This window comes from Fukomys damarensis, unplaced genomic scaffold (genome assembly GCF_012274545.1).
Source record: "Fukomys damarensis isolate Sample0158 unplaced genomic scaffold, DMR_v1.0_HiC HiC_scaffold_23, whole genome shotgun sequence".
Classification (NCBI taxonomy): domain Eukaryota; kingdom Metazoa; phylum Chordata; class Mammalia; order Rodentia; family Bathyergidae; genus Fukomys; species Fukomys damarensis.
The window spans coordinates 51,124,506-51,146,625 of NW_022900935.1; the positions used below are offsets into that span (position 1 = coordinate 51,124,506).

At 44.4% G+C, this 22,120-nt stretch overlaps 1 protein-coding gene across 1 annotated transcript in view; it reads right to left on the minus strand.

The window, feature by feature from the left end:
• Pitpnc1 (phosphatidylinositol transfer protein cytoplasmic 1) overlaps positions 1 to 20,843 on the minus strand; it is a 229,247-nt gene extending 208,404 nt beyond the window's left edge. The window contains exon 1 of the mRNA XM_033767534.1: positions 20,823 to 20,843. Coding sequence (XP_033623425.1) covers positions 20,823 to 20,828 — 6 coding nt within the window. The 5' untranslated portion in view covers positions 20,829 to 20,843. The remainder of the gene's footprint in view (positions 1 to 20,822) is intronic.
• Between the last annotated feature and the right edge of the window lie 1,277 nt (positions 20,844 to 22,120).

Here is a 22,120-nt window from a genome sequence, read left to right on the forward strand (position 1 = left end):
CTACATCCCTCTTTTTTACTTTTTGAGTCAGGGTCTTGCTAAATTTCTAGATTGCCAGGCTGGGCTTGATGAGTTTGTGATCCTCCTGCCTCAGCCTCCCAGAGTACAGGGACTATAGGTGTGCTCCCCCAAGCCTGGAGAAGTAATCTTTTAAAAGTAGATGAATTAGATGGGAGTGGTGGCGCATACCTGTAATCCCAGCACTCAGGAGGCTGAGGCAGGAGGATTGCTGTGAGTTCGAGACCAGCCTGGGCTACATAGTGAGTTCCAGGTCAGTCTCAACTACATAGTGAGACCCTGTCTCAAAAAACAAAACAAAAAGATGAATTAGCATTCCTGTTTGACTATTTTGGCAACTACCTGTCCGTAACTACTGTACTGTTCCATTTCCCTATCCTCAAACAGAGAGAGGAGTTGTTGAGTTTCAAGTTTTTGAGATGTCTATGCTATAACTGTGTAGGTCTAGTGCAGACAAGAGGCTGGGGCAGGGGAATCCCCACAAGGTCAAGGTCGGCCTGAGCTACATAGTGAGTTCAAAGCCAGCCTGAACTACATGGCGAGACCCTATCTCAAAAAAAGAAAAAAACCCAAACAAAATAATAATAATAATTATTATTATTATTATTATTATTATTATTATTATTATAACAACAACAACAGTGACAATAATAATAGTGACAATGTTGAAGATCTACTGCAAGGAAAACCTCCCAGCATGGCTAGATGTTTTGTCAAGGTAAAGATAAGAAGTCTTTATGGTTTTTTTGCTATTTGCCAAAAACAGACAGAGGTGCATATTACTTTTTAATTTTTTTCTTTTCCCTTTAAAGAAAAGTGTTATGCTCATTTTAATGGCAATTTAATCTGAGACCTTCAACTGGCTTCAAAATGAATGATCAGGATGCAGCAAGCGGACAGATTCCAAATTCAGTTAACAATTCCCATCTTCAGGCTTCAGAGGATGTGTGTATCAGAATTGTCAGGAACAATCTCTTGGTTACTTTTAACTTTTTCCAAACACTGAGCTTTTCCAAACTGGAACTTGGAGAGGAGAAAACGCAGGGTAAGGAACTTTGCTAGGTCAGCATTTGACGCATGACCCTCAGAAAGCACAAATTAAATGCAACCAAATGGTTCTCACTGGTTGGGTAACAATGCACAGGCGACAGAGAGAAAGTGCGAAAGAGACAAACTGTTAGGCACCTAAAAAGCAGAGCACCTAGTGTACTGGCTCATACTTGCTATCCCAGCACCCTGGGAGGCTGAGACAGGAGGATCACAAGTTTGCAGCCAGCCTAAGCAACTTAAAAGACCCTATCTGAATTTTTTTTAAAAATTTTAAAGGCCAGAGATGTATGTAATTCAGTGTGAAAGCCTTGGCTTCGAGCCCCAGCCCTGCCAGAGAACAAAATAAAATAAAAGGGGTCAAATGTGTAGCTCGATGGTAGAGTGCTTGCCTAGCATGCACAGGGCCCTGGGTTTTCCTAGTACCACAAAAAATAGAGCTTCAGTAAATACTTTGAAGACTGATGCCCATGTATCTACAGTTTAGTAACTGCCACCTACTCTGCATGGGGCTGTTGGAGGTGGAGGGCTGGGAGTGGAACCCAGGCCTTTAGCCGCAAGCCCAGCATCGGAGAGGCCAACAGGCGAAACCAGTAAATGACAAAAGGTGCTGAGAGCTGGCAAGAAATTTTATGCAATGGCCAAAAAAATGGAGAAGAGTTGACACTTTAAAGGCACCCTCTCCCCAGGGAACCTGGGGTCTGGGTTTCTACCGGGACTGGGTTATGGGGCAAGGGGGATGGGAGCTCAGTGGGGCTGCACGGGGTGAAGGGAGGCGGTTTCTAGGAGACAGGGGTGCCACCTCCTTTCTCCCCCAGTCTGGGCATAGTTGGATCTGTTATGTACAGGTGGGTATGTTTTCATCAGAACAGCGACTCTGACTGTCTGAAGCGTCATGAAGCTGTTTCAATCCGGTGGGGCCGGGCTGGGATCCCCGCAGCGGGGGCTGTCAGGGTGGTGGGCGGTTGGGAGCCTGCGGTTCCCAGCATCGTTCTTTAACTTCTGGAAGCAACCAGAGCTGACAGGACAGCAGGCTCTGTCGGTGCTGGTGGGACAGAAATACAGCCTGCTTGTCATGTTGACTGTGGAGGGTGACAAAGGACTTTGCACCAGAAGATAATACATCACGGGATGGACTAGAAGTACCAGGCCAAGAGCAAAAGGAGACAGTGGTCGGTGGTTCTAGAAAGGCCAGGCGGAGGGGAGAGAGAGAGGTGAGCTGAGAGGAGGTGAGGGTGGAATAAAGCAGAAATCGGGGTGGGTCTGTGCACCCCCAGGGTCACACTCCCCCTCCTGCGTTCAGGGGAAGGCAAGGAACCCAAACTTTCTCTCTCTCTCCCTCTTTCTTTCTTTTCCTTCCTTTTTGTGATGCTGAGGACTAAGGTCTGGAACCCAAGGTCTCAAGCACGCTAAACAAGCACTTTACCCCTAAACTACACCTTTAACTCTTTTCTGGTATTTTTTCGTTATTGTTGTTATGGTTGGTGTTGTTATTGTTGCTTTGTTTTGTTTTAATTTCATTCTGCAAGTGGTGCAGTTCTGAGAGCTGGTTCCATACGATAAAACCCAGGTAGATCCATAGACATCCACATACTAAGCAGAGCATGTGCACCAAGGACACAAAGAACCAACTGGAATTCACCTAGATGAAGCCATCATTTTAAACATCATTTTAAGGCACGGGGGTATAGCTCAGTGGTACTGCAGCTGCCTCGTGCGGGCAAGGAGGCCCTGGCTTCAATCCCCACTACAGTGACAGAGAAACCATCAGCAACACAAAACCCTATCATCTCATACCGTGTCAGAAAAGTAATGCACTAGCGAGGATCCAAGGTAAAGAGCTGAGAACATGAACACTTTCAAAGCCAGTGAGAGGAGACTTTGAGATTGGTACAAATAACTCTACCTTTTGCAACGCTGAAGCACCTCACCTTGTCCTTCTAAGTCTCAGAGATCTCTGGACCACAAGAAGTGAATAGGCTTCCTCTATACCGTCCTTCTATTTCTCTTAGCTTAAATTTAAAAGAGAAAAAAAAATGTAAACAGAAACAAAATTATTGTTTAACCATCTTCCTTACGGCCCTATTTCCAGGGAACATCTTGGCTAAGCTTGCATATATTTTCATTTTCCATTTCATTTCTTTGGAAACTGGAATTTCTTCCCTCTCCAAGCACAAAAAGACTCCAGTAAAAAAGGTTGGTTGCGCCCTAGTTTGGCGAAGTGCTGAAGAAGCAGGACCCAAAGCAATACAGACAGAACTACCACTTGTGACCTCAGGGGGAGAAAAGAAAAGAAAAAAGAAAATCAGTCAAACAAAGATATCTGGAGTCTGACCCGAACTTCTGGAGCAATTTAAGCCTCATGCTCCAAAAGCCTAAACAATGGCCTCTATTTATGCACAGTTCAAAAGACCTCTTGCATCAGAAGGTATCTCGGAATAAGACTTCAGTTAATTCTCCCAGCAGCAGAGATCCGCTCCCATCAATAACAAGGCTCTGCTGTTATTCATAACCAGGATTAAACCCAGTGGGATAAAATGCAGTGGCCAGGTCAGCTAGGTAGAGAGCTGGCACCGAAAACCTGGGTTCACATTTCTCTCCCCGACTCAAAGCCTGGGGTACAGGAACTAGTTTTTTTCAGTGTTCCTGTGTCAATTTTTCTCTCTCACTGTTCAAGGAGAAATTAGTTAACAAGGAAAGTGCTTGGAGAGACAGGGCTGAGGGGCATATGTAAGTAGCACTGCTGTCCTCAACCCACAATTGTGAATGCAACCCTTCAAAATAGCATGTCATTACATAAAACCAAAAGGTTCCCTAGCCTCTCTCCTCACCCAGAAAGCTGCCTTGATTCCAGGCCTCGGTTTCCCTTCCTACACACTCTCCCCAACCCCATCCTACTAAAACAATTGCGAATAATCTCCTGACCACACCTCACGGGACTGCGCTTCTCAGGTACAGCCCTCTCCTGCCAAAATACACATTCGTGGTCCTGTCCAACTTGCTTCAGAGGCCTTCCCCAAGATCTAAGGTCACTGTGATGCCCTCTTACATGTCATTTGCATGGAGTTTGCAACGTGTCTTTGCTGAAATAATTATACATGAAGTGATATGTTGCCTGTGATTTGCTTCAAAACAATCCAGGGATGAGGACAGAAAGAGGCAGTTTACCAGAGACTAGACTTGGCCATGAGTTACTGTTGTAGTAGAGTGCTGGGTACATGTGGGTTCATACACTGTCCACTTCGGCTTCCGTTTCCATGGTTCCTTAGCAGAAAATCTGAAGATACTCAGGTGTCACAAAGTCGTCTGAAGACCCCACGATTTGAACTCAGGACCTCCTGACTTTAAGACCAGCATCCTCTCTGCCAACTATGATTTTTTTATGGATGATTTTGTAGTTGCCAATACTGTTTTCTCTTTTCTCCCATTGTATCAAGTTATATTCCTTTATTCATTTGACCTAAAAAGTTCCTGGTCCCTCTCCCGGAGGAGCTGACAGTGGAACTGAGGACACAGGTAAACATATAAATCACATTCAATAGCGAGCACAACAACCAAGATATGAACTGAGTGGAAACCATTTCCTGTGGGGAAACACACAGTGATATCTACTTGGGTTTGCAGTTCTGCATGTGATCATTTAAAATATTATTATAGAGCTGTACTAACTTTTCCTATTTGGTTCATAACATGGGAGGCGATTCTGTTAAGTGTATACAAAGGGAGTATCTGAGGTAGAACTCAAGAGCTAAAGAGGGCTATTTTGGGGTTTGCAGACAGGAGCACAATCCCAGAAGACTTCCTGCTCCAGCCCAGGCACAGTTTTGGAGAGGTTTAGTGAAGGGAGGGAGAGAAGGAACAGTCTAGAAGCTGCACCTGGGGTGGGGTGAGGGGTGGGAAGGGACTTGAATGTCAAGCCAAGGGGGCTAGACTTCAGCTCTAAGGTAATCAGGAGTCGACTAGGAAGAGGCAGGATCACTGCTGCTGGCCTCTCAGGCAGCCCGCTGGCAGCTGTGTGAGGGGTGCCTGGAGCAGGCTTTCAGAGCAGACCAGAGACAGGATCATCGTGAGAGATGGAGGGTCTCGCCTTGGGCACAAACTTTGAGCAGGTGCAAAAAAAAACACAAAAAAACTCAGCAATCTAGACGACTAGTATTTTAATATAAGATGTGAAAAAGATCAAAATGAATCAAAAAAAATCCATGACGAAAAAATGTATTATCTAAATTGGCAATAAAGTCGGGCTGTTGATTGTTGTATGAGCCTGTCTTTATTTTAATGGGACTGTCCATGGAATGAATTCCCACCTACCCGCCTACTGGGTGGGCTCGAGAAGGGTGACAATAATAACGAACAGATGGGACAACAGGAAGCTCTGCATGTCATCACTGTAAAAATTATTGTCATAGCGCTTTACTGACTTTTCCTATTTGGTTCCCAAGATGGGAGGCGATTCCGTTAAGTGTATACGAAGGGGTACACATATCCCCCGTGCCTCGAAGCCTCAATTTTACCTGGCAGAATGTGCAGCAGAGAACTCCATAAATGAAGAGGGACGGTCCTAAAGCAACAGCACACGTTCAGAGGTTCTTTCACCAATATTCTGGGACCGATGACAAAGGGCGGAAAAGCAGCTCGAGGTGGGAAAGCCACGAGGATCTACTCCACCCAGCGAAAGCACGAACCCTCCGGGGACCGAAATCTCATTCTCCAATTCTTCGGTATCATTTTGCACCCAGGTCAGTAAGTTCCCCTTAACTAGTGAAGTGGAAAAGCAGAGCTTAAATCTAAGTGCACAGGACGCGCCTCGAAACAGCAGGGTGCGAGGGTGACTATTGAAAGAGTAACAACCATCAATGATGACGAAGACTCCCAGGTCTACCAAGTTATTTCTTCCGTCTCATTTCCCATTTTTGGACTAAGGAGAATAGCTAGAGTGAGTACTTGACTTTCTGGAAACAGCAGCTACGATCTGATTACAAGAAAGGCTGACAGCACTGCAGCATCCACCGGCCGTGTTCAGTTGAAGAGAACAAATGAGCTGCCTCCCAGTTTGCAGTATCCAGTGTTAGCCGATCCCCGCTTCCCCCTCCTGTGACTGCCGCTCGGCGCGGGTGCAAAGCAGCCACACCCCCATCTCCACCCTGCAAACCAGAGGCTGCGGACAGTGTGAGCGCCCAGGAGTTGAACAGTCACCTGGTGAATCGTCAGGGGTGGGGAAGGCGGAGGGGCGGCCCTGGTAAACAGGAGCCTGGGACCCTTCCGAGCTAGACAACCTCAGGAGGCCAAGACGCTCTGAGAGGGAAATACAGATATGGCAACCTGCAGCCCATAGCTAGGCCCAGGCGAGGAGCCATGACTAACAGGAAATGGGTTTGCTTAGCAGTTGAACAGATGTCTGAGTATGCAAAGCTCAGGCAGAAAAACTATACTCTGATGCAACCTATAAAGTTAGGAAAACCAGTTAAGCTTGGCAGATGGACAGCGGGCTTAGGCAGTACCCGCTTGTATCATGATGACTATTCACAATGAACTAATTACTAATTATTGAGAGCTATTGTTTAATGGGCGTCACTAGGCACCCTATGTTTCACAGGCATAATTTTTAAACCACCCAAAAACTGTGCAAGGGAAAGCATTTTCTGCATTTCACAAAAGGGAAGTCAGAAAGCTGCAGTCATTTGTCTGAGGTCACAGAGCAGGTTACCGGTGGGGTGAGAATTCAAACCCGCAGCGAATTTATACTTACAGGAACCAGCAGTCATTTCTGAGTTCTCAGTGACCTTCTGGCTACTCAAGGGATTAGAGGAGGGCATTTATTCCCTCATTTACATGAGGCTTTCGATTCCATCACCGGCATAAATAAATAAATAAATAAATAGATGCCTTTAAAACCACTCCACAAACCAGGCATGGGGACACATGGTAATTTCAGCGCTTGGGAGGCCAAGGCAGGAAGAATGTGAGTTCAAAGTCAGCCTGAGCTATACAATAAGCTCAAGGCCAGACTGGACTAGATAGTGAGACCCTGTCTCAAAAGAATAAAACAAAGCACATAGTATATCACAAATACAGTACAGTTTTTCCTTTATAAACAAATATCCAAGAGTAATTGTCATGTCCCTGCCCAAGCTGGAGAGCTGGAGAACATATCTATTTCTGTGAGAAATTAGCTTCCATAATTATCAGACCTTCAACATCTGCTTCCCAGAATTGTCTCTGAGCCCTACTGATAGATACAAAAGTAAATAAATACTAGGAGTAGAGGCTGTGGGTTGTCACTGGTAGCTGAAAGTCATCCTTTTATTTCAAAAACTTTTGTTCCTGCAGATGTGATACTGTAACGGTCACACCAACAGCAAACACAGCTGCTTTAAATCCTATTCTCTACTTCTTTTATTAACTAAATGTAGTGCTTGACTTTTTAAAAAAAATCAACATTAAGAGGCTCATCTACCACACAAAGGAAAAACTGTAACATAGAAATGGATGTCATTTCTATATCAGTTAAAATTAATTTAGATTTTAAAGCTGAGACAGCAACTAACAAGTCTGTGGTGGTGCACACCTATAATCCCAGCATTCAGGGGGGCTGAGTCAGGAAGATTGCCATAAGTTTGAGTCCAACCCGAACTATACAGCAAGACCCTGTCTCAAAAAACAAACAAGTTTTTAAAATTAAAATAAATAAATATCAGATAAAAGAGTTTGGTCAAGAAACTGATTTGGGCTGGGAATGCAGCTCAGGGATAGAGCATTTTTGCCTAGTATGCACAAGGCCCTGCCTGGGTTCTATCTCCAGCACTGAACAAGATGGAAGGGTAGGTGGGTGGGTGGGTGGGTTCGGGATACAGTTAGGGTTAGGGTTAGGTTAGCTGGAAAAGAAAACTGTGCCTGAGGAAGGGGAGGAAAATTTTCCCTTCACTGTTCAGTTCCCAGGCATAACAGGCCAGCAACATAGGCAAGTGCCAGACTCTCCTGAACAGATAGACTGAGTCACATTGCTCTGAGAGTACAAGTGGTTCCCAAGCCAGGTGTCAGCATTATTCCTGGGCTGCAAGTCTCTTGCACAGTGCTCTTTTGCCGTGTTAGCGTCTGTAACGAAGGCTCTCCTAAACCACGGCTTCTGCTTGTGACCCCAGCCCCAGCTCTGCTCCGACTCTTTGGAGAGCCGGGCTCTGTCCTAAGCCCCAGGAGCAGTGCCATTTCCAGGTTGCAGCTCCTGGGCCCCCTGCTGACCACCCCCCAGGCTTCTACCCCTACCAGCACCAGCCTGCTCTTGGCTGTATCTCCTGCCCAGGGATGGGGGTCCCCTGCCCAGGAGCACCCCCCAGACCCCCAGGCTCAGCCTCCCCCTCAGTCCAGACTCACTCCCTGAAATCTGCAACAAAGGCCTTTGCCGTCGGGAAGCCTGGCTCCACTAAATCCCTTGTTGATGCTGATGGCGAGGGGGTAACAGGGAAACTATAAAAACCAGAAGAAGGAAAATCATTACAGGTGGAGCAAATGGCTCCTTCAGCAAGGATGTGTATCTTCTACCAGGTCTCAGATCTAGGATTGCCACATCGAAAGTCTTTCCCATCACTCTCCCAGCCCTGCTCCCTGGCCCTTTTGCCCACTTTAGCTCAGTTAAGACATTGTGATTCTTTCACGTTTTAGACGTTTATATGTCTTTGTCAGGGTTCCTTCACATCTCCCAGAATGTAAGCACCACGAGGGCAGGGAATTTGTTCGAACCAATATAGTGTATCTGGTGCCAGACAGGTGTCTGGCACATAATAATCACTCAATAAATAGTAGCAAGCCGAATAAGACACTTCCTACCTAAACTGTACAACAGAGTCCACTGTAACTGCTGATATTTACAAAGATCTCTCAAGAACTCACGAGAGGGAAGGTGTTTTGTTTTGTTTTGTTTATTTTTTAGGATTAAATGATGTTCTGAAAGACTTTAATGAGGTCCTTCGAACATAGCAAGTGCACAGAAAGGTTAGCTATTGCCGCATTATAGAAAATATCTTAGAGACCTTTCTTCAGAGGAGCACTGAGCTCTTTTCCTGAGAGCCACAGCTTGCTAAATTTTCCTGGAGGTCTAATCCATCTGCGGAAAAGGGAGGCGGAAAGGGCGTGGTCTGTGCTTGTTGAAACTGATGAAATGTGGCCGAGCCAAGAAGAGACTTTAAATAAAGGTGCTGATGAAACACACACACGGTCGATCATCCAGGCAGTCATGACTTAAGCCAAAGGAGGAAAATTTTTTAGTGATTCATCTTGCAGATTTTCCAGAATGATGATATCTCCCTTGGACATGTTAAATGAGTCTAGGAGATGTGTGTCCCATACATTTCTACGTGTTTCTAATTTTAAGATAAAATTATATACACATATGTACATTAGTATTCATGGCCACAGAAAACAGTTTAAGGGACTATGGATGTAGTTCAGAGGCAGAGCATTTGCCTGGCATGTGCAAGACCTTGTGTGCAATCCCCACATTTTACAAATCACCATGTCACTAAACAGAAGCACATGAGGTCTATTTTTAGCACACTCTTTTCTTATTCTTAGTATCCTGCTCGATGTCCAAGTCTTTATTAATACTTCTAGCCAAAATCACAACTCAGAAACTGCAAATTCACTGCACTGACTATACCTAAAGCCAAACTGCCAGAGGAGCCAAACTGCATTGCTGTGAATAATAAATAGGATACCGAAGCTGACAAGACACTAAAAGATGGGAAAAGGCAGGAATTGGGATCAGCTTGGGGTGAGACTGGACAAGAAACTATCAAAAAATAAGTTACAAGGCCAGGGATTTAGCTCAGTGGTTCCACTGCCTGCCTCGCAAGCACAAGGTCCCAAGTTCGATCCCTGGTACCAAATAAATAAATAAAATAAATTACGTGGGTAGTTCCTCATAAAATAGAAACTCACAATAAGCTTCTTTCAACCCTCCAATTTTTTTTTTGTATCACAAAGCAACAGAGAGAGTTCATGATCCCCCCCAAATGTTACCATTGATAAAAATGTGACTGGGACCGGAAGATCAAAAATTCAAGTCCCGGCTGGGTAATTTAATGCCTTAGCAAGACCCTGTCTCAAAATAAAAATAAAAATAGCTGGGGTTATAGCTCAGTGTGAAATCCCTGGGTACAATTCTCAGTAGTAGGGGCTTGGGGGAGGATAGAAATGGTTACTTAGGAAGTTTTCAAATATCCCTATTTTGTATCATAAAAAGATATTTTATATTACTTCCCCCAAAATTCTTTTTGAAATTTTACTGACGCATGATATACAAGATTGGCAATCATTGCACTTATGTCAATATTGTCCAATTCACCCATTCAGTGGTTCAAGAAATCATTTTATTTGGTTAACATCTGAATTTTCTTTTCTTCCTTTTTTTAAAAAATAGAATTTAAACAAATAAGAAACAGCAAGAAGTAAGGACAAGTAACGAACAGGTTAACTAATGCTTCCTGAAACACTTGTTTTAATGTGATAAATACATTCATGTGTGTTTGTACTGGGTCAGTATGTAAAATATACTCACTGTAATCTACTGTCAAAGAACTTTGAAAGGGTTTGCACTATTTTTCTTAGAGTAATACATATTCATTATGGAACAGTTATAAAACACAGAAAAATTATAAAGTTTTTAAAAAACACTTTTTAAAACAGAATTCTAGGGGTTGGGGTGCGGGGATTTAGTTCGGTGGCGCCACCGCCTTGCCTTGCAAGCATAAGGACCAGAGTTTGATCCCGGGTACCAAAATAGAATTCTGGGGATTGGATTTAGGGCCTCATGCATGCTAGGTAAGGGCTCTCTTACTGAGCTACACCCCCCCCAGCCCAGAAGAAAAAATTTAAATTCTCTATAATCCCATTTCTCACAGATAACTGTTAATAATATCTGTAAGTTCTAGGGGCAGCCTGGTTTTGCCCCATGCATACACTAGTTGCAAACAGTATAAACTTCAAAGTCCTCCAACGTAACAGCATGGTCTAAACAGAATGCTGGTTTCAAGGACAGTGCTCCACAGTGAGGGGAATGGCTGAACCAAGCTGAACTACTGCCGTTTCAGATGCCAGACATCCATAAGTCTCTCTGGTTACATCCTTTGATAAGTGGAATTGATTTCTATCCATTCCCCTCGCCCATACGGAGGGAGAATCAATCTTCCATCTTTGAGGTAAGAGTTTGATCTCATCATTAACATTTCCAACAAAGACTCAATCAAATCAGATTACAGATTTGCCTGGAATTTTGCTTCCAAGTGTTAAATATGGTTTATTTTTAGCCATGGGAGTGATGGAATTTGTGTTAACAGACCCTGGTGAGAATAATCAGTTCACAGCCAAGCTGAAGGTGCAGCCAATGTTCGTATGTAATGAAGGATGACTTTGAAGACAGCAAATCCAGCTCACACACTCTCTGGAGGAGTTGGAGGAGGTTCTAATGGGGGGGGAGTGCGCACTGTGGCAAAGGAATAAAGTAACCAGAGTCTCCTGTTGCCCAGAGCCCTGAGTAGTAGCCTAGGTTCATCCACGACAACCAGGCCCCTCTCCATGGCCAATTACAGAATCAGAACAGACTTGGGGGACAGCACCTCTGAGCCACAGGGACCTCAAACTTCCATTTGCTGCCGAGGAGACATCTCCGTGGACCTCCTAATACACTACAAGGTACAAAAAGTTTCAGCAGGGTGTGGTGGTGCATGCCTATAATCCTAGCACTTGGGAGGCTGAGGCAGGAGAATCATTGCCAGTTCCAGGTCCACCTGGGCTACACAGGGAGACCCTGTCTGAAAAAAACGAAAACAAAAACAAAAAAACAAGTAGACTATATACATTCTGTTGATTGTATACACCCTTATTCCTTCACTCTACTCCCTAAAATTGCTTTGGAGCTATCTTCAGCAGAAATGAATGACTGCAACAGAGACCTCATGAGGTCAGATAGAAGAAATAAAGATAGGTAGAAAGGGGAGAAGGAAAATCGTCATTTTAAAATTGTACTTTAAAGAAAAACTACACCTTCAGGAAACAAAGACACCCAAGATGACAATGCCTTTTTCCTTTCCAGGAAACTCATTTTTTAAAAAATCCTAAGGGTTTCTTTGTTTTGTTTCGTTTTTCGTTTTTTGAGGCAGGGTCTCTCTTTGTAGTTCTGGCTGGCCCTGAACTCATTATGTAACTCAAACTGGCCTCAAACTCAAGGCAATCCTCCTGCCTCAGCCTTCCCAGTGCTGGGATTACAGGCGTGCACTATCATGCCCAGCTCAAAAAAAAAAAAAAAAAAAAAAAAAAAATAAAAAAGAGACACATTTTCCTAAAAAAAAAATGTTCCCGTCTCTCTGTGAGAGAGTGTGTGTGTGTGTGTGTGTGTGACCTGTGCTTTTTACTGTAAATTAAGCTTCTGCTTTTCTTCCCACTGACTTCCATCATCAAGGAAGCAGCCCTATTAAGTAGAGAGCACATCACTAGTCAAAGGCATGCAGATGGTTTGCATTCAAATCCAGCCCATTACTCAGGTAACCTGACAATAGGAGAACAATCCTAGATCATCCATTCTGACGACACCAAGACCACATAAAGCCCCCAGACCTATCTATCTGCACCTATCTGCTCAGGACCCCACCCACTCTCTTCTAATTGAACGTGTGCTCCTTTAATTCCGCCCAATAACCCTTTTCACGCTTGTTATTCACGCATCCTGAATATTTTTCTGTGATGAGAGTCAGAAAACCTACCTCTCCATAGGTGGGGTGAGTTGAGGTTTCCATCTCCTCTTTGGGGCACTTCCTCAAACCCCAGAGAAGGGGAGAAGGGAGAGAAGGAGAGGGGAGGTCAGGGGAAGGGAAGGAGGAAGGAAAAGTTTGCTGACCCACAGCCTGCATGCAGCAAAAATCTCTGGTGGGCGATGGGCTTCTAAACGAGTGGCAACCCCTGAAATAAACAGTGGCCATTTCTGAGGTCCTCATATTCCTGTGTCACGAACTGGTTATTCTTTCTGGAGAAACATTTTTCAAGGGGCACAGAATGAGCTGTAAAATGTCACAGGCACACCAGGAGTTTAGGATGGGTGTTAAACCAATTTCAGAGTCGTGTGACTTTCAGGGCGGCGAGGAATCAACTCAAAACCTCTTCTCTGAAACAGATCCAGTTGTTCTAGCACAGAATCCAGATGAGGAGGAGGACACCCCAGAAGGAACATGGTAACTGCTTCCTGTGGGACCTGCCCGCATATTTCTGGCTGCAGGACCAAAATGTGTAACTCATTTATTCCTTTGTTTATTTTTGCAATACTATGGATTGAACCCAAGGCCTTCCCACTGAGCTACATCTCCAGCCCTTTTTGTATTTATTTTCAGATAGTCTCACTGAACCACTAAGTGACTATGCTGGGCTTGAATTTGCAATCCTCCTGCCTCAGCCTCCCAGAATCCTACAATTACCGGCATGCCCCATCATGGATGGCACTTGCTTTTAGAGGAGCCACCAAAAACTCCTCTTTCCTTCAACAGCTTTCTCCTATGTGTCCTTTGCCCTTGAACTATTAGATAGAAACCCACAAAGATACACTTTGGATACACATTCACCTTCATTCAAACACAGGTAGACCTTGCAGGTTGGAAATACGGAAAACACATTTCACTGTCTCTCTATTCAAAACCCAGGTCCTCACCCTTAGCGGGGAAAAGAAATCTATGTCAGCTGGGTGAAGTCAGAAGAGAATTTCAGACAAATATCACCTCCGTAGGGACAAGGCCCTCTGATGACAGAAGGTACCACCAGCCCTCCAGGTCTGTGGGATTGCACCTGTGGTTTCTCCATCATGGACTGAAACTACTCTGTAAAAACATAAAAACTGTGTTTGCCCTGAACATGTACAGAGTTTTTCCTTTGTCATTATCCCTAAACAATCCAGTATCACTATTTATATAGAGTTTACATTGTATTAGGTATTATAAGTTATTTAGAGATGATTTAAAGTGTATGAGAGGACTGCATAAATTCTATGCCAACACTATGCCTTCTAAAACAAGGGACTTGAGCACCCTCAGACATGTCCTCAAGAGTCCAGGGCCAATCTCCCTTGAATACCACAGGCTGACTCCATTTCCCCAGCACATTACAATTCTTAGAGACCACTTTTTTAAAAATCAGAGAAAAGACTTTATTTATATTGAGTGATTTGAAAGCCAAACCCAAATCTCAATGCCATCCTTGCAATATTTCTATTAAATAAAATCCTCTGGTTTGTCGGGGGCCTTTAAAATCAATCTGCCACTAAAGCAGTTGAACTGTAGCACAATTAAAACAGAGCTCTTTCCTTATCCAATTCTCTCTCATGAGAAAGAAAGAAAGAAAGAAAGAAAGAAAGAAAGAAAGAAAGAAAGAAAGAAAGAAAGAAAGAAAGAAAGAAAGAAAGAAAGAAAGAAAGAAAGAAAGAAAGAAAGAAAGAAAGAAAGAAAGAAAGAGGCAAGCTAGCTACTGAGGTCTCGGGAGTGACTGAATCAAGACATAGCTGGGTTCGCGTCTCAGCTCATCCCGTTAGTAGAACTAACATTTGCTGAGTGCATAATGCACAGGAGGCGCTGAGGTGCATACATACAGCCACCCTGCGAGATAGGTATGTTTAACCCACTTCCAAAGATAAACAAACTGAAGCTCAGAGCATGGAAATGACTTTTCCAAAGTTAAGCTTCCTGTGTGACAAAATCAGGGTTCAAATTCACTTCACCTCCAAATCCTGGCTTCACTCCCCTCCCAACCCCCTAACAATGTGCTGTTTATTCAGACGGCATCGACCCTTGTGACCTCTTCTCTTGCCTGGACAGGCTCAGGATGTGCTGTCTTATTTTTCTCTCTGCCACTCCTGTCATTCTTTGGAAGGACCAACTGGCACGTCCTTTCCCCGGGTGATTCGGTGTAAGCCTTCTTGATTGTTGTGGTCACAACTGAGTCATACTTCCTGAAAGTTACACCACCTCACCTTGCCTGAGTTCTAAGTGTTCACAGATTCTTGGCTCGTCTCTCAGAGTGAATCTTAACTTCAACTTGAGGTCATATCCTGTTGGCCGCGTGTATCACCTACATGTGGAATTTGCCTCTCAGTATTATTTCTGGAAGATCTCTAATTGCCTTGGCCCTGTTAGGCTGTGAGCCGCCCCATCCAGGAAGGATCTGCTGGCTCATTTTCCACTGTCCCTCTCTGACCTTGATAAACACTAACTAGATGAACGGACACTGCATCTTTGCCAAAATTCAGGGAGACAAAGAGACCGAGGCACAGGAAAATTAAGGTAACTTCCCTCTCCCCACCAAAGGGTGGGGCTTCATATAAAACGATTTAACCACAGCCATAGCCCCGATAGAGGCACCCAACTGGTAGATCAACCTGGCTTTTTCCCAACAGCATGTAGAAAAAAGGGAGCTCTCTGTTTCCAGGTCTCTGGCATGGAGGGAAAAAGCATTCGTCCTATACATGGGCTGAGTGAAGGGCTCCAACAGGAGGTGAAAAGCAACAGTGCTTGCTCCCCACCTGCCAAGTTCTAGTGCAATCAAAAAGAAAGCTTCTCTTAGCCTACCTGGAAGACAGAAAGGCAAGAGGGGTGCGGCCCCTCAGCACCCAGAAGGCCTCCACGGGGCGCCCCCAGAAGACTGGAGCCCTGTGTGTTCTAGTTCCACGGCTGGTGGAATCCAAAGTGTCTTTATAATGAATTAGACACCCACATTAGCCATTTCTGATTTTCCTACCCCTGTATAGGGACTGTATCAGTAGAAGTTACTGATCTGATCAGAAGAAATACTGAAAAATAAGTTTCTGTGCTGAGATACCAAGTGCTTCTAGGATGAGAAAATATATTAAAAGGCAGGAAATCAAAACACAAGTAAAACTTAACCCCCAGAATTGGGCCACATCTTGAGGGGTTTCTTGGTTTTGTTTTTTTTGTTTTTTTTGGTTTTTGCTTTTGTCTACATTCAGGGGCATAAGGTCAGGCTATGACTTCAAATTTCTTGAGACTCTTTCCACTGAAGGTTTTCAAATCATTTTTAATACAAGGCATGCCATTAAAGATTCACTAATTACTGATCAATAAAATATATCCCCTTCCACGGAGTGCCTTTTTTTTTCTTCTTCTTCTTTTTTTTAGCTCCAATCTGAACAGTGTTGCTATTTCTGCCATCTCCAGGGGAATCAAAGCCAGACTCGTGTCAGGCCCGTGGCGCACAAAGTTAAAGGAGGATGTGACTTGTCTGTGACAATAACTTTGTGCCTTCTGGACAGCCAGAGGTCGGGAGCACCGAAACAAAGGCTGTGTTTGCTTTCGTGAGTCCATTTGCCCCTAATTCAGGGAAAAGAAGGCCTGAGCTTTCCAAGCATTTTCCTGATGCCAGGTTTAATGTCAAAACTGAAAGTGAGCCTAGAAAGCACGAAGGATCTGCAGGTTCTTCGGTCTAAAGCTAGTGCTGACCTCACCATATGTGAAGCAAAGAAACAGAGAAGCGAGCTGGTGCTCGGCACAGCAACGCGAGATAAAGTGGCCGGATATGAATCTGTCCTCAGATGAAATGTACCATATCTGTGCTCTACCCCAGAAATACGAATCTTCTAGATTCTCTGCCAAAGAGGACTAATGGGAGAGCTTTCATCTTCCAACCCTGTGGACCTGCTTCTCCCCCCATCACTCCCTGGCCTCTGCTTTTTCCAATCTCCTCTTGCCATCTTTCTGCTTTTGCATTTCTTTTCTCTCTTGCTCCCTCTTCCCCAAGTGTGCTTTTACTTGTAGCCACAGTCTCTGCTAAATATCACTGAATAGCCCTTGATGTTAATCGTCCCTTACCTTGGAAGCTTGCATTACTAGGAGGCTGAGGCAGGAGGATAGCAAGTTCGAGCCTAGCATGGGCAGCTTAATGACTCAGGGAGACCTTGTGTCAAAATAAAAACAAAAACAAAAAACAATTGGGCTGGGGATTTAGCTCAGTGGTTCCACCACCTGCCTCACAACAAGCAAGTGTAAGGTCCCAAGTTTGATCCCTAGTACCAAAAAAAAAAAAAAAAAGATTGGCGATATATTTGTGGCTCAGTGTAAAGGACCTGGGTTCAATCTTCAGCACTACCAAAACAAAACAAAAAACAGAATAGGTAACACAAAGTTTAGACTGCTAATCTCAGCACAATCTGAAGCACCTCCTGTGTCTCTTTTGTCCAGTCCAGAGCATGGATTTTCATCCTGACTTTATTAAGCAAAATTCCTAAAACAACACCTTCCTGGGTGGTCACTGATTTTTCCTTTTATGCTTTTCCCTCCAGCAATACCATATCCCTGACCATGTAGAAATCTGCCTACCTATAGAAAGAATGGAAAGTACAATTCTTCTGATAGGAAATTTTTGCATGAAACGGGGAAGTTCCCTTTTCCTGCATAGTAATTTTTGGGTCACTACTTACTAAGCAAAGACAGAATATTCTGCTTAAATATAAAATTGTCTTCTCCCTGACAGGAAGAGCAATACTGTCATGAGCTGACTGACTTAACCAGTTAGAAATTTAGTCTTCAGTTAAAAAAATAGGTATGGAGGGGCCAGGGATTTAGCTCAGTGGTTCCACCACCTGCCTCGCAAGCACAAGGACCCAAGTTCAATCCCTGGTACCAAAAAAAAAGGTATTGAGGGCTTAATAGAGTCATCAAAATCATAAGCAGATCTTAATCTATTGCCTAATCGTCCCCTGATAATAAAAGGGTCACGTGCCTGCAAAGCTCAATGGTAGAGCCCTTGCTTAACACGTACAATACCCTGAGTTCAGGCCCCAGCACTACAAAAGGTATATGTGGGTGGTGGTGATTCAGATTTTTTTTTTTCTGCTTTTTAAAAATGTTGATGTAAAGGTACAAAATCCCAATGATGAATGTAACTGTACTGTATACCTAAAATGTACCAATAAACTCAGTGAGGAAAATAAAATAAAATTTTGAGACAGAGTCTCACTGAATTACTCAGTCTGGGCTTGAATATGTGACCCTCCTGCCTCAGCCTCCCAGAAAGCTGGGATTACAGGCCTAGCCCCACCATGCCCAGCAGATTCAGGTCTTCCAGTACCACAGATCTCCAGGATATTGGGTTTAGGGGTAGCAAGCAAGAAATGATACACAGGTCAAGTGAGCTCTGCTTCTACTCCTCTTGCCACAATCACATGGAGGAGGAACAAGGAGGGCGCCAGATGCTCTGACAATGAATTCCTTTGAAGGCAGAGGCCACGGACAGGAGCTGTTCACGAACGGCAATACAGGAAGAGGACTACGGTGCAGCAAAAACTGAACTCAGGAACAGCAGGACCAAAGCAGTCACATCAGCACCCTTGCATCTGGAACCACGGCAAGAAGACGCAACAGAGCGATCGCAGCAGAAGCACATCCGTGTGCCCCAGTTCCCAGGGGCCACTTTCATCTCCCCAGGTCTGTGTGCTCTTGGCTAAAAATATAGGTCTCGTCTAGTCTTTCTGCAGGTGAAATCACACAAATGTCACTGTAAGCCGGGTGTTGTGGCACACACCTGTAATTCCCACGCTCAGTTGAGGCTGGAGGATCACCGCAAGTGTGAGGTCAGACTGGACTAAATAGTGAGCCTCCATCTCAAAAAAATGAAAAAAAAAATTCCATCGTAAATAAAATAGCAATGCATGTTGTCTGCTTTCTGTTACTGTAACAAAATACTTGAGACTGGATAATTTATAAAGAAGTTTTGATACCCAGCTCCATAAAATTAATAACAATAATAACCATTAAAAATCATCAGGCCAGATGTGGTGGCACACGCCTGTAATCCCAGCACTCGGGAGGCTGAGGCAGGAGGATCACTGAGTTCGAGACCAGCCTGGACTACATAGTGAGCTCAGGTCAGTCTCAACTACAGTGAGACCCTGTCTCAAAAAGAAAAAAAATCATCAGGGCCAGGGATGGAGCTCAGTGGTTCCACTGCCTACCTCGCAAGCAAAAGGTCCTGAGTTCAATCCTTGGTACAAAAAAAAAAAAAAATCATCAGAATAGAAGTTCATTTGGCTGATGGTTCTGGAGGCTGAGAACTCCACAGGTAAGGTGCCAGCCATCTGCTGGGCAACTGGTTGAGCCTGAAGGCCTTCTTGCCGTATCACAACTGACCAAAGGTGATCTATAAAACCACCGATGCCATCAAAGGAGCTATGTTCATAACCTAATCCAATCTTTGGTGTTTTGTTTTTGTTTTTTTCGTACCGGGGATTGAACTCAGGACCTTGTGTTTGTGAGGCAGGCGGCAGCGGCACCACTGAGCTAAATCCCCAGCCCCCTCATCCAATCTTTACCTCCCAAAGGCTCTACCTCCAACTAACATTACCGTACAGACTTAGGAGCACTTTCAAACGCAGCACATGCATCCAGTCGCGTTTTTCAAAGTCAGCCCCTGGATTTTTAAAACTCCAGTCCTAACTGCGTTCAGTGTGCCACCGTCCATACGTAACCCTGAGAGCGCTGTGTTCAAATTGCTTTCCAACCTCCAAGCGATAAAGATTGAAGAATGGCAGCACGTGTTAAAGCACGTGACACATACAAACCGCACTGTCTGCAGGAAAGCACGATTTTTAAAACTCGGTGTTTCATTCCAGCAGACACAACTGTGGCGTATTTCTCAGGTCTCAGGTGGACCTTTTTGCTGCTGACCAAAGTCCCTTAGGAATCATCTAGAGGAAAGAAAAGTGTAGCCCGATCTTCAGAAAATGTTATAAACTTTGGGTAGAATAAAGGCAGGAGTTTCTGGGTTCAACAAGATGGAACATTTTCGATTTCATTTATTAAGGGCATCTCGAAGCCATTATATAACCACATCCACGTAATTGTAATAACCAACATTTCATTAGCTCTGATTTTTGAGAGAGCCAAGGCAATAAAATAGAGAGATAGTAAAAGTTAACTGCATAGTGCATTTGGGAAGTGTAATTAGTTTAATTTGACCAAAGCACAAGCTACAGGCAAAGGAAGAGGCCAGGCAAGTCAGCCCAGGAGAACTTAAATGTCACACGAAGGAGCTGAAACTATTGTGGCACAGGCTGCGAGGACCCGAAGGATTCAGGACGCATAACACCAAGGTCTTCCTAGGAAACTTACAATCTAACGGAGGCGGTACCCGAGAAAGGCTGGAGAAACGGAAGTGCTGCCGGGGAGACGAGAAAACCCTTGCCCGGGAATGTGCGTCTCCCCATCAGTCACCCTTGCCCGGACCACGCTTGCTGAGCTTCCCCGGTTCAAGTCCCAGGCGCTCACGCAGCAGCTCTGCCCAACCCCAGACGGCGATTCCCTCTCCTTCAGAGCTCGGAGCGCTACGTGCCCATCTTCATCATCTGTCCTCCCGTCTGTGCTACTACAAAATGAAGCGCGTGTCTGATCACTGGGGACACCACTTTGTCTTCGTGAAACCATTAGGCTCTAATAGGTGGGAACCGAGAAAGACATGCTTTCCTCCCCCTCCCACGCTGAGTCTGCTGTACCGGCCCGCGATACACTTGCCCCAGGCCCTACATAAGAGCAACGGTAGGCTGCTGTGAAGTTGATTTAATTAACACATAAGTTCTTCATCCAAAACAGCAGGTGCCTCAAAGGCGCTGAAAAGCCTAGAGATCCTATGTTTCTTCCGTATAGGTACATTCTTAAGATAAACTTCCACTTTTTTACTTAAAGGAAGCACTTTCCAGCTCCTCTTCAACATATCCAACTTACCAGCATTCTTACTCTTGGGCTTTGCGGCCTTTTAAGCAGAATAAAGAGTCGCTTAAATGGAAGCGCTGCAGTAAGGCAAAAGGCAATCTGATAGCCCAGGGGGCTACTAAATAACTACATAACGGATGGGTGGGACACAGGGCATGGACAGACTGGCAAGGGCTGATTCACCTTTCCTGTCCCATGAGATTTCGTTGCACTACTCGGAATAACCTGCAGTTGAAAGCTTATGAATTCTTTATATCTGGAATTTTCCATTCACATTTTCAAACCACAGTTGGCCATAGGTAACTGCAACCACGGAAAAGTTGAGACTACTGTACTATCAGCAAAAGCCTTCACCACCTCAAACCACGCAAAGATCTGCAAAAATTTAAAGAGGTATTAATTGCATACTAGGCTCTCCAGCTATTAGCCTTTCACTTGTTTAACATAACGCTTACTAACAAAATATCAGAAGCTCAAAAGGCAAATTTGACTAGCAAATACCGTTTCTTTCTTATTAGTGATGGCTTTTGCACAGACACAAAACAAACGATACTTAAAATGAAGTTTCCATGACTGTAATTTTCATACACTGCCAATAGCAGTGTAAATATTGCAATCACATTGGAAGCCACATGTGTAATGTACACATCTTAGCATGCAATCCAGAGAGCAACTCGCACAAGCAGTGAGAGATGTGCTCAGTGTGCTCACCCCACTGGGGTTCCTGATGGGAGCCACTAGGAGCAAACCCATGTGTATGGAACAAAGGACAGGTAAACAATGGCAGATTGATATAATAAAGGACACTACAGAGCTATAAAAATGAATGATTTGTTGTTACACACATCAATCCCAGGATCAGGATGTTGATTTGTGTGAGAAAGAAGCTACAGAGGATACAAAATGGGTGAAATCAGTCTTCTTAGCAATGGTGCTGGATCAAATGGGTACCCCTTACAAAAAATGCATTTGGACCACAGCCACCTACCATACACAAAAATTAACTCAATAGAAACCGAAGACCTACATGCAACAGCTAAACTATAAAACTCTTAGAAGAAAGCAGAGGTATAAATCTTTACAGCCGGGCTTGGAGGTGCACTTCTGTAATCCCGGAACTCTGGGAGGCTGAGGGAGGAGGATCACAAGTTCAAGCCCAGCCTGGGCAGTTTAGCAAGATGACTCTAGAGGGAAGGAAGGAAGAAAGGAAAGAAGGGAGGGAAGGAGGGAAGAAAGGAAGGAAAAGAGAGAAAGGAGAGAAAGACAGAAAGGAAAGGCTGTAAATGTAGCTCAGTGCAAAGGCCCTGGGT